The following is a 13160-nucleotide window of genomic DNA, read 5'->3' on the forward strand; positions in this document are numbered from 1 at the left end:
TGTTCTGGAATAAGAAAAACAAACCAACACACATCTCCAAATACGAGATCCGGTTCTGGCCTGAGGTTCTCTGAGATTTGAGAGTTTAAGTGAGGATGAGACAATGCCCATGGTGGGAAATGACAATAATAAATAATGACCAGCTTTTTTTTTTTTCAATCATACCACATGGCTTTCGGGATCTCAGTTCCCTGACCAGGGACTGAACCTGGGCCATGGCAATGAAAGCCCAGGATCCTAACTATTAGGCCACCAGGAAACTCCCAATGACCAATTTTTATTGCGTGTCCTCTTTGTGCTTAGGTTTCCCTGGTGGCTCAGTGATAAAGAATCAGCCTGCCAATGCAGGAGACACAGGTTCAATCCCTGGGCCAGGAAGACCCCCTGGAAAAGGAAATGGCAACCCACTCTGGTATTCTTGCCTGGGAAATCCCATGGACAGAGGAGCCTGGTGGGCTACCGTCCATGGGGCCACAAAGAGTCAGACGCAACTAAAGAACAGAAACAATAACAACAACCACTGTGTGCTGGGCCTTGTGTTACAGCTTAACACATACTTGTTTGAGTGTTTTGTGAAGTAGAGTCTATGAATACACTCATTTTCCAGATGAAGAAACTAAGGCTCAAGGACTTCCTTGGTGGTTCAGTGGTTAAGACTCGCTCTTCCACCATATGGGGCATGGATTTGATCCCTGGTCAGGGAACTAAGATCCCTCATGCCATATGGTGCGGCCAAAAAATTCAAAAAGAAACTAAGTTTCAGGGTAGTTAAGCAACTTGCCCAAGGACAGAGCCAGGAAGTGGAATCCAAACCCTTGTCTTGCCAAACCCAAAGGGCACTTCTGAAAGGCCATTTAGAGCCAGTGCTTGATTAAACAGGAGCTACCTTTCTTATAAGACCCTGGCCCTGGGGACAACCTCACATTCACTTGATATTTTAACCCCAGAAAGTAATGACTGTTCATCTTCCCATTTTCAAGATAAGAAATTGAGACCCAGAGAGGGGAAGTGACCTGCCTTCCCCAGTGGCTAAAAAGGCTAAAACTGATTCAATCCCAGAAGCTGGGCTGATTTGGGAAGACCTCAAATGCCAGGTCAGACGCCAGCTGTACCCCCAACCCACATCCATCCAGTGTCCCCCAAGAAAAGCAGAAGTGTGCCCTCTTCCTTCTCCAGGTCTCACTTCCTGCTGTGCATGAGCTCAGGGTTCAAGTTGGAGGGTCACAGCCGTGCGAGGGAAAAGAGAAGTGGGGGTGGGCAGGGGGAGGCTGACAGTCTGCGTCCATGTCCCCTTTGTCCCAGCCGAGGTTCCCCTTCTGCTCAGTCAGTGTCGGTCAGAGAGCAGGCAAGGAGACCACCTCCCCCACTCCTGTCGTCTCTTCCCCAGGCCTTGCTGTGGTCTCCCCACTCAGGGACTGTATGACCTTGGGCAAGCTGCTGAATCTCTCTGGGCCTCTGTTTCCACATCTGTAAAATGGGAATGAAAAATGAAATTGACCCCCATAGGTACTCATTCCAGACTAATGTGCTTGGCAGGATGTTTGGGGAACACCTGGCACTCAAAATAAGTTAGCTGTTGACAGGATAGTGGCATGGCCAAGATAAAAAAAAAAAAATCAGACAGGAAATAATATCCAAGCCAAGTCTGGACCCGATGGAATCTGGTTGTGAGCAGTAACTCTTTCCCAGCATGGCGTGTGTTGTGGTTATATCACCTGGGTGCTCCCCAGGATAAAGGTAGCACCCCTGAGCTGTGTGGCTGTGGGTTGTGGGGCTGTGACGAGTTTGTGGTTCTGTGGGGAAGGGCTGTACGGACATCCTCCCCAGCTGTGGTCCCTCCCATCCTGATCGCGTCAGTCCTGGGGACCAGGTGGGTGGAGAAGCCTTTGCCGCTGTGCAGAATGTGCCGGGTTTGACACTGGTGGCCAGACAATCTCACACACACAGAATAACAGTGACAAACACTCAATCTGCACAGACACTCTTTTTTTTTGTTTCTTTTTGCTTCTTTAAATATTTATTTATTTTTGGCTGTGCTGGGTCCTTGTTGCTGTGCATGGGCTTACTCGGGGGCTACACTCGAGTTGCAGTGTGTGGGCTTCTCATTGCGGTGGCTTCTCTTGCTGTGGAGCACGGGCGGTAGGGCACGTGAGTTTCAGCAGTCACAACTCGGAGGCTCCACGGTGCAGGCACAATAGTTGTGGCGCACATCCCCATGGCATGTGGGATATTCCCAGACCCAGGATCGAGTCCATGTCCCCTTCATCGCAAGGTGGATTCTTAACCACTGGACCACTAGAGAAGCCCTGCACAGACACTTTTCTACATGTTTACAGGGTATCACTTCAGTTAAGCCTGTGAAGAAGGGAAACACTGTTGTTATCCCATTTTTCAGATGAAGAAACTGAGGCACAGGACTAGGGAGCAGGAGAGGCTGGATTTGAATCCCAGATCCAGTATCTGTGCTCTTCAGCTCTAAGATGCATTGCATCTCCGGACAGAAGAGTATTATTACCATTACTGATGTTCTTAAAAGGACGTTCTTATTATCAGGAGGCCAAAGGTTTTGAAGATAGGATGGGTTCAGGTCCCAGTTTCATCAATGACAAGCTAGTGTCCTCGGATCAGTGATTCCAATTCTCCAATCCTCAGTGCTTTCATCTGTATAATGGGCATAAACACAGCACATACTTACAATGCACAGCTAAAGTGAGGGTCAAATGAGTTTAGGTTTGTAAAAGACTTTGCTTTAAAAAAAAATTATTTCTGTAGCTGCATTGGGTCTTAGTTGCAGCATATGGGATCTAGTTCCCTGACCAGGGATCAAACCTTGGCCCCTGCATTGGGAGCACAGAGTCTTAGCCACTGGAGCACCTTGGAAGTCCTTTTCTATTTTTTTCAATTAAGATATATGATGTTGATAATCTTTGGTGTACACCTAGGTTGTTTAACCAATGTGACCACCATCTGAATCAAGATACAGACACTTCCCAGCTGTTGAAGGTTCCCTCACCCCCCAGAGATGCCCACTCTTCTGACTTGTTTTTTAGCTATGGGAGGCTTGCGGGATCTTAGTTCCCCAACCAGGGATTGAACCTGGGCCCTCGGCAGTGAAAGCACAGAGTCCTAACCACTGGACCACCAGGGAATTCCCTCCTCTGACTTCTGTTGTGGGACATTGATTTGCTGTGGTCGAATGTCATTATTATTGATGCTGACCACCTGCCATGCAATGTCCAGCTGTCCTAACTTAATTTTTTTGTATGGCCATGCCACACGGCATTCGGGATCTTAGCTCCCTGGTGATTGAACCTGTGCCTGCAGTGGAAGCATAGAGTCCTAACCACTGGACCGCCAGGAAGTCCCTTACATTGAGACTTTAAGCAGCCCTGGAAGGCATTTGCTCCTCTAAGCCCACATTTTCCAGATGAGGAAACTGAGGCTCAGAGAGAGAAAGTCTTGTTGGAAGTGGCTTTTTCAACTGATGGCAAAGCCACATTGTGGAGCTAGGTGGCCTCTTCGCTTTGCAAACCCAGGTGTCCATGTTGCGGGAACGTGGAGTCGTCACACACACACACATCCTTGAAAGTTGTGTCATCACACCAGGATCACTACCATTGAGAGTTGACCGCTTTGAGTGTTGACGTGGCCACCCTGTCCTCACACCCCCTCCCTCTCCCCAGGCTGTGCTGTCAGACGACGGGGTGGGCGCCTGGCTGGGAGAGCCAGACCCCCCAGAGGAGCCCCTCACCTTACAAGCGTCTGTTCCCCCTCATCGACTGCGGCTTGGCAGCCTCCATCCTCACACCCCTTACCACCTCCGGGTGGCCTGTGTCAGTAGCCAGGGCCCCTCACCCTGGACCCACTGGCTTCCTGTGGAGACCCCAGAAGGAGGTAAGAAGGGGCTGGTGGCGGGGAGACATCGTCCACTGCCCCGCTGACCCTTGCGTACATCAGCATGACCCCCAGCATCTCCTCTCACCTGTATACCCCACGTGGCTTCAATCTCCCTCCTGTCCCATCCCCACTGGCATCTCTCCGGACCTCATCCCTGTGCTCCTGCTCATGGGAGACCTGCACCAGTTGCCCGCATACTTGTCGTTTGCACCCTGCCCCTACTCCTTGGGAAGATGGGAGGGGGTCAGGAAGAGGTGGGGGTGCCAGCTTCCCCTTTTCCCTGTCCTCCAGTGCCCCTGGGCCCTCCTGAGAATGTTAGCGCCATGCGGAATGGGAGCCAAGCCCTTGTGCGCTGGCAGGAGCCAAGGGCGCCGCTGCAGGGCACCCTGTTAGGGTACCGACTGGCCTATCGAGGTCAGGATACGCCCGAGGTGGGTGCTGCTGGCTGGGCTGGGGTGGAGTAGCTGTAGAGGAGGGGACTGGGGAGTAGAAGATGACAAGGCAGACATAGACAGTTGAGCAGGTTGTGTAGGATGCGATCACCCTGTGCTAGCAGAGCACATTCTGGGGCAGTTAAAGGGGACCATGAGAGGGTAGCATGTGTGCATGCTCAGTCGCTCAGTCATGTCTGACTCTTTGCGACCCCATGGATGGTAGCCCGCTGGCTCCCTGTCCATGGGATTTTCCAGACAAGAATACTGGGGTGGGTTGTCGTTTCCTTCTCCAGGGGATCTTCCCAACCTAGGGATCAAACCTGCGTCTCCTGCATTGGCAGGCTATTCTTTACCATTGAGCTACCTGGGAAGCCCCCAGGAGAGAGTTAGGGGATGGCTATTTATAAATCTGTGAACTGTGGTGTTGGAGAAGACTCTTGAGCGTCCCTTGGAATGCAAGGAGATGAAACCAGTCAATCCTAAAGGAAATCAACACTGAATATTCATTGGAAGGAATGATGCTGGAGTTGAAGCTCTAATACTTTGGCCACCTGATGCAAAGAGCTGACTCATTAGAAAAGACCCTGATGCTGGGAAAGATGAAAGGCAGGAGGAGAAGGGGATGACAGAGGATGAGATGGTTGGATGGCATCACCGACTCAGTGGACATGAGTTTGAGCAAGCTATGGGAGATGGTGAAGGATATGGAAGCCTGGCGTGCCGCAGTCCATGGGCTCGCAGAGTTGGACACAACTGAGCAACTGAACAACAATTTGTGAATCATGTACAAAATGTTTCAGTAGACATATTTGCTAGGACAGTTTTACAGCAGATAGTTGCATAGCACGTTGAGGAAGGGGTGTCTCTTTCTAATTAGCATGAAGGTACTATCTGAGCAAGCAGCACTCTCCATCCTGGGATGGAGAGATGGATGGGAGAAAGAGTGCAATTAGAAGGGGATGGAGGGATGAGAGGACAAAGATGAGAATTCGGTTCTTTCAACAACAGTTCTGTGTTCCACGCCTCCTTGTGCTAGGACCTGAGGATGTACATGGTAGTGAAGAAGACAAAGTCTTAGACCCGGTGAAGCTGATATTTTAATGAGTGGAGGGATAGAGAACGGAAAGGAGAGGACAGGATGGGGATGGGAGACAAAGGGTAGGAAGAGGTAGGGGATGAGGGGCTGGCGATGAGGAGCGGGCTTTGAGAAAGATGGGGAGTTGAGGCTGAGGGTGAGGGCTTAAGCGCTGGGGCTGGAGCTCTACTCCGATGCTTTATTTGCACATCCTAGGTGCTGATGGACGTAGGGCTAAAGCGAGAGGTGACCCTGGAGCTGCGAGGGGAGGGGCCTGTGCCCAACCTGACGGTGTGTGTGGCAGCCTACACCGCCGCTGGGGATGGACCCTGGAGCCTCCCTGTGCCCCTGGAGCCCTGGCGCCCAGGTAACTGCAAAGCCGTGCTCAGCCTCCCTCAGCCTACCCATGGGGACCACATCTATCCCAGATGCCCGTGACTTGCTCCTTGTACCTTTTGGCGTTACCCCAGTCTAGGCTCCATTTCCACCTGGAAGCCTCCTGAGAGCCTCACTCCCTCTCTCCCGTGTCTTACCAGTCTCTCTGAGCATGTCCTCCCTCCGTCCTTTCTCCTCGCAGGACAAGGACAGCCAGTCCACCAGCTGGGTAAGGGCTTTCATACCCCTTCTCCTGCTCTCCCTTCCCCCAAGGCCCAGTGAGGGCCCCATCACCGCACGTTCTCTTTGCACATCCCGTTCATGTTCCTCAAACTCATCACTCTAATCCTCTGCTTCTTGGTTTTGTGTGGTCCTTGATGGAAGTGCCTGGAGTGGCCCAGAGCATTGTGGGTGCTTGGTGAATGGTGGATGGATAGGTGGATGGGCGGACTGACGAATAAATGAATGTGTAGATGGACGAATGAATGAATGCGTGGCTGAGTGGTGGACAGATGAATGAATGAGTGGGTGGTGAACGGATTAATGAATGGGTGGATGGTGGATGGATGAATGAATGGGTAGGTGATGGATGGATGAATGAATGGGTAGATGAGTGGATGAATGAATAAATAGGTGGGTGGGTAGATGAATAGATAGGTAGAGGGACAGAGAGATGAGTTATCCCCCTCATATTCATCTTCCTCAAATATTTCTCCAAATATTCCTCCTACTTGTAACCACTATCCTTAAATATTCCTTACATGTTTCCTTGCATTTGTTTGCATACCCTTTCTACACTAACCCCTCCCTCCTTTCACATTCATCCCATTATAACCCCTCATTCTTCTCACGGGCTTCCCAAACCCAATGCACACTCACACTTCTCATTCACAAACTGATACTTTTTGCACACTCACCATGCATCCCACATTGCAGGCACTGAAAGACTTTCAATCTACACAATCCCACATTCTGCAGCTCTCCTTGCACACTCACTCGACACTCCTTACACAGTATTCCCTCACCTCGAGTTAATCCTAACCCATGCCCACTTTCTGCACATACCACACCAAACTCTTGGTACACTCAACACACACTCATCCTCCACTCCTTACACACTCACTCCCACCTTTTTGCATATCCTTTTCATCCATCTCATGCTCATCTTCCCCTCCCACATCCTTTGCACACTCATTGCACACTCTCCTCACACCAAAGTTACATCCTTACAAATCACTGCCCCTACCTTGTATCTGAAACTTCTTGAATACTCCTTGAATCCTCACATACTCCCAATTCCTCAAATACTCATCTGGCACTGTTTACACACCTTTGCACACCATGTCCCTATGCACATGTATTTCACCCTCATCCCTTGCTTTATGAAAGCCCTTCCAAGGAATTCCCTGGCAGTCCAGTGGTAAGGAGTCAGTGCTTTCACTGCTGAGGGCGTGGGTTCGACCCCTAGTCAGGGAACTAAAATCCCACAAGCTGCAAGGAGTTGCCAAAAAAAAAAAAAAAAAAAAACACCATGCTTTCATAGTCATCACGTACTCCTCAAAAATGTCCCTTGGCTGTTGGTCCCTGGAGCCTCCAACTCCTTGTATATGCATTGCACATGCCTTGTGCAGCTGTCATAACACTGCACGCATTCTCCCCCTGCTCAACTGTTTTCCACACCCAAGTCCCCCCTCCTTGCATAGTTGTCACACACGGGTACCCCACTTGAGATTTACTTCCGGCCCTCCCACGCTCCTCCAGCCCTCCTTGCATTCTCACAGCCCATCCCACACAATCTCTCACTCCCATCCCACACGCCTTCCACACTCATTGCACACTCCCCAGGTATCCATCCCACTTGGCACTCACCACACTCATCCTAGGAGTTTCATACTCCTCCTTCAAAAAAAAATTATTTATTTGGCTGCGTCAGGTCTTAGTTACATTATGCGGATCTTTTCTTGTGACTCGCGGACTCTCTAGTTGCAATACGTGGGCTCCAGAGCACCTAGGCTCAGTAGATATGGCGCACGGGCTTAGTTGCTCCTAGGCATGTGGGATCTTAGTTTCCTATGCCTGCGTGTGTGCTCAATCATGTCAGTCATGCATGTCCAACTCTTTGCGACTCTATGGACCATAGCCCACCAGATTCCTCTGTCCATGGGATTCTTCCGGCAAGAATACTGGAGTGGGTTGCCATGCCCTCCTCCAGGGAATCTTCCTGACCCCAGAGATCAGACCCAGTCTCCTGCACCTCCTGCATTGCAGGCAGACTCTTTTTACCACTGAGCCACCAGAAAAGCCCCTCAATTCCCTGATCAGGGATCAAACATGAATCCCCTGCATTGCAAGGTGGATTCTTAACCACTGGACCACCAGGGACATCCCCTCACACTCCTCCTCCAACGTCCACTCCTTTCATATCCATTGCATGCCCCTTCCAGCCCTGTCCATCACCCAATATACCTACACCTGCCTCCCTTCAACACCACCCCCCTGGGGACCCAAGGAACCAAGACCTCCACCATGACCTGTCCCGCGTACCCCCTGACAGTGAGTGAACCCCCAGTCCCCGCCTTCTCGTGGCCCTGGTGGTATGTACTGCTGGGAGCAGTGGTGGCCGCTGCCTGTGTCCTCATCCTGGCCCTGTTCCTCTTCCACCGGCGGAAGAAGGAGACCCGCTACGGGTAAGTTGGGACCACGTGGGGTGGGAGGCTGACCTGGACTGGAGTAGAGAGGCTGGAGGTGGGGAGACCGTGAGGAGGCTGGCACAGGAGGAGAGAGTACCAAGAATCAGAATGCGGACAAGCGTCTGGGGAGTGAATGGAAGGCAGAAGGCAGCAGAGGCGCTCAGCAGACATTGGAGGGGAGGGCTGGCAGGTCTGGGGGTTGGGATGGCGCCTGCTTCCACTGCTCGTGGCAGTGCAGGAGGTTCCACGTCACTGCCCTGCCCTCACCTCCTCTCTGTACCCCCCTAGAGAGGTGTTTCAGCCAACCGTGGAGAGGGGTGAGCTGGTGGTCAGGTACCGTGTTCGCAAGTCCTACAGTCGGAGGACCACTGAAGCTACCTGTAAGTGAGCCCCATGCCTCCCTGCCTGGGTTTGGGGTAAGAGGTATTGAATATTGGGCCTGCTGGGGTTCTGCAGATGCGTGAACCAACAATTTCTGAAGGCCTTGGAATATTAGCACCACAGACCCGAAGGACAACAGGACTGTGGGACCACACACGACTTTAGAATAATTGAATCTTAGACACAATAAATTTTAGAAAGGCCAAACTCTGAGTCATAGGCTCTTAGAACCATGTAATGATGATGATGAAGACGATAAACATGATGATGATGGAAATGAAAAAATGCCCACGATGAGATGATTACAATGCTGATGATAATAACCAACCCTAACACTTCCTCTGTGACTACTACTGTTCTTTTCTAAAAATTAAGTGTTTATTTATTTATTGGCTATACTGGGTCTTCATTGCTGCTCAAGGGCTTTCTCTAGTTGCAGTGAGTGCAGGCTACTCTCTAGTTGTGGTCTGAGGGCTTCTCATTGCAGTGGCTTCTCTTGTGGCAGAACACAGGCTTTAGGGTGCACGGGCTTCAGTAGTAGCGGCATGTGGCCTTAGCTGCCCTGAGGCTTGTGGGATCTTCCTGAAGCAGGGATCGAACCCACGTCCCCTGCAGTGGAAGGTGGATTCTTAACCACTGGGCCACCAGGGAAGTCCCACAGGTGCTGCTCTAAGCTTCAACACATGTCACTTAATTTAATCCCCATGACAACCCAGTGAGGTAGGCACATTATCCTCCCCACCACCGGTGAGGAGGCTGTGGCACAGAGTGGCTAAGTAACTTATTGGAAGCCACACAGTTTGTAAGCTGGAGAGCTGGGGTTCACACCCAGGCAGTTCCACTCTCAAGTTCCTCCTCTGAACTGCCTCTTGGAAGTAGAGGATGTGCGAGAGGATGTGCAATTTATAATTGGCCTAAAAAATTATAATCCAGTGCTACAGACTCTTAAGGCTCCCTGGTGGCTCAGATGGTAAAGAAGCTGCCTGCAATGCAGGAGAACCAGATTCAATCCCTGGGTCAGGAAGATCCCCTGGAGAAGGAATGGCAACCCACTCCAGTATTCTTGCCGGGAGAATCCCACGGGCAGAGGAGCCTGGAGGGTTACAGGCTATAGGGTCGCAAAGAGTCAGACATAGTTGAGCAACTAACACTTGATAGACTTTTAGGATCTTAAAAATCATAGAATCTTAGCACTATAATAGACTCTGTGTTAGAGGATTGTAGCATTTATAGAGGGTTCCAGTTAAGAAGGGACTTCAGGAGCCACCTAGTCAAATTTCTTCTTCTCTCCAGTTGGGAAAACAGATCCAGGAAAAAAAAAAGGGGGGGGGGGGACAGAATAGGCCTCTTCTAGAGTTAGCACCCAGGGAGAAGACTGCCGGGGGCCCCAGGGAGATACCGGAAGGGGCTGGGAAAGACATTTGTTGCAAAGGAGAAGGAAGAGGAAGTGAGGAGGTCACAGCAATCTAATGGGAATAACATGCAGCAGTAGTTCTCCAAGTGTGATCCAAGTCCCCAGAGGTCCCCGAGACCTTGGCAGGGGGTCCATGAGGTCAAAACTATTTTCATAATAATACCAAGATGTCATTTGCCCTTTCACACCCTCCTTCTCTTGCAAGTGCTCCGCAGAATTTTCCAAAGGCTTCCAAATATGTGATGATGTCATCCTTCTGTTGACTGATGTGCTTGTGTATTCTTGTGTTTTGAAAATTTATCTGGGGGACTTCCCTGGCTATCCAGTGGTGAAGACCCTGAAATTCCACTGCAGGGCGCTCGGGTTCAGTTTCTGGTTGGGGAATTGTTACTAAGATCCTTTGTGGTGCGGCCAAAAATGAAAAAAGGAAATCGTATCAGTTTTCATCCTGAACACAGTAAATATTGCTGTGTAGACAACCCACATAAAAGAAAACTTTTTTCAAGTCTCAATCATTTTAAGAATGTAAAAAGGTCCTGGGGCTAATAAGTTGGAGAACAATTGCTACACGTGAAAATGCATAAACCCAACTACACACAGCTGCTGGGCTTCCCTGGTGGCTCAGTGGTAAAGCACCCACCTGCCAGTGGAGGAGACGTGAGTTCCATCCCTGGGTCAGGAAGACCCCCTGGAGAAGGAAATGGCAACCCACTCTAGTATTCTTGCCTGGGAAATCCCATGGACAGAGGAGCCTGGCAGCTTACAGTCCAGGGGTCGCAAAGAGTTGGACATGACTTAGCAACTAAACAAGAATAGCAACAACATACAACAACTGCATTACAGTTATTTCATAGATACTGTGTGAAGTGAAAGAAGCCGGACACTAAAGAGAACATAGTATGTGATTCCATATTTATAACATCCCCAAACAGAAAAGACTAATCTGGGGTAAGAAAAGTCAGGAAAGTGGCCACCCCTGAAAGGACAGGTCAGTCTGTTCTTGACGTGGGTTAGGGACACATACTGTTGTGTTTGGTTCACGAAAATCCATTGAGCTGCTCGCTTGTGATTTTTGCAGGCTATACTTTAATAAAAAGTTAAGAAAAATTTTGAACAACTGGTACGGCAGGATGTTAACCAGTCAAGGTGCCACTACTGCAAGATCACGTGCCTGGCTCTAACCCTCTAGTTACTGCTCTGGGGGAAGATTTGGGGGGTCTAAAGAAGTGGGAGTTGGGAGTGCTCAGGGCAGTAGCTAATCCTGAATGAATGCAGAATTATTTCAGTATTTTAACAATGGGTTTACAGGCATGGGGCTTCCCTGGCGGCTCATGGTAAAGAACCCGCCTGCCAATGCGGGAGATGGGGGTTGGATCCCTGGGTCGGGAAGATACCCTGGAGAAGGAAATGACAACCCACTCCAGTATTCTTGCCTGGAGAATTCCATGGACAGAGGAATCTGACTGGCTACAGTCCTTGGGATTGCAAAGAGTTGGACACAATTTTAGTGGCTCAACAGTGATAAACAACAACAACACACAGGCATACCTGGGAGACACTGCACACTTGATTCCAGACCAACACGATAAAGTGTATAATGCAACAAAGTGAGTCACATGCATTTTGGGGTTTCACAGTGCATATAAAAGTTATGTTTAGGACTTCCCTGACAGTCCAATGGTTAAGACTCCATGCTTCCTCTGCAGGGGCCCAGGTTCCATCTAAGAACCCACATGCCATGCAGTGGGGCCGAAATAAACAGAAACATAAAAACAAACAAAAATGAAAAAGTTGTGTTTACACTGCACTGTAGTGTACTAAGTATGCAACAGCATTATATCTTTAAAAACAATTTAGATACCTTAATTTTATCTATTTATTTTTTAAATTTGGCCACATCATGGCACGTGGGATCTTAGTTTCTCAGCCAGGGATCAAACCCTTGCCGCTTGCAGTGGGAGTTCAGAGGCTTAACCACTGAACCACTGGGGAAAGTCCCTACATACCTTAATCTTAAATTGCTTTGTTGCTAAAAAAAATGCCAACCACCATCTGAGCCTTCAGTGAGTTATAGCACTAACATCAAAGATCACAGATCATCATAACAAGTACAATAATAATGAAAAGGTTTGAACTATCACAACAATTACCAAAATATAACACAAGAGACACAAAGCAAGTTTGTGTCTTGCTTTGAAAAATGGTAACAATAGATTTGTTTGACACAAGATTGCCACAGACCTTCGATATGTAAAAAACACAGTATCTGTGAAGTATGGTAAAATGAGGCACACCTGTATCCTTATGGGAGGTACTGCCTGGATGTCAGCTCTGGGCCCTGGCTCTGTCTACCCCCACCCCCGCCCCCCATGCAGTGAACAGCCTGGGCATCAGCGAAGAGCTGAAGGAGAAACTGCGGGATGTGATGGTGGACCGCCATAAGGTGGCTCTGGGGAAGACCCTGGGAGAGGGTGAGTGCCCCCCCATCTCACACACACACACACATATCTCCCTGAACCATGCAGTCCTTCATCTCCCCACCCCCTACCCAACCACAGGAAATGCAGTTCCTACAGGGTCCCCGCTGAAGTCAATGGGGAGTACTCCCCCCATGCATGTCAAAGTCTCTGGTCCCCCACAGGAGAGTTCGGAGCTGTGATGGAAGGCCAGCTCAACCAGGATGACTCCGTCCTCAAGGTGGCTGTGAAGACAATGAAGAGTGAGTATGTACATACATGTGCACACATGTGGGATCCCCATCCCTTAACCTCTGGCCCCTCCCCTGTGCCCCTAAGGAGGCAGAAGAACAGGAACGGTGACAGCAATTTAGCCCAACCCTAGAACTTCAGTGTTTCCAGACAAGAAGTTAAGTCTCTGCCAGGTCCTTCAACAGT

General features: G+C 49.8%; 1 protein-coding gene and 1 non-coding gene across 3 annotated transcripts in view; one reads left to right on the forward strand and one right to left on the reverse strand.

The window, feature by feature from the left end:
• Positions 1–13160, forward strand: part of AXL (AXL receptor tyrosine kinase) — a 33871-nt gene that overhangs the window by 9502 nt on the left and 11209 nt on the right. The window contains exons 7-14 of one of the 2 annotated variants that reach the window (XM_065926163.1): positions 3684–3894; positions 4189–4328; positions 5623–5773; positions 5984–6010; positions 8336–8468; positions 8760–8851; positions 12642–12737; positions 12908–12985. In XM_065926163.1, coding sequence (XP_065782235.1) covers positions 3684–3894; positions 4189–4328; positions 5623–5773; positions 5984–6010; positions 8336–8468; positions 8760–8851; positions 12642–12737; positions 12908–12985 — 928 coding nt within the window. The remainder of the gene's footprint in view (positions 1–3683; positions 3895–4188; positions 4329–5622; positions 5774–5983; positions 6011–8335; positions 8469–8759; positions 8852–12641; positions 12738–12907; positions 12986–13160) is intronic. The other variant, XM_065926164.1, reaches the window with a different exon arrangement.
• TRNAE-UUC (transfer RNA glutamic acid (anticodon UUC)) lies at positions 3076–3148 on the reverse strand. The gene has a single exon. It is a non-coding gene; the product is annotated as a tRNA-Glu (tRNA).

The sequence above is a fragment of the Muntiacus reevesi genome, chromosome 2, assembly GCF_963930625.1.
Source record: "Muntiacus reevesi chromosome 2, mMunRee1.1, whole genome shotgun sequence".
In the NCBI taxonomy this organism is placed as follows: Eukaryota; Metazoa; Chordata; class Mammalia; order Artiodactyla; family Cervidae; genus Muntiacus; species Muntiacus reevesi.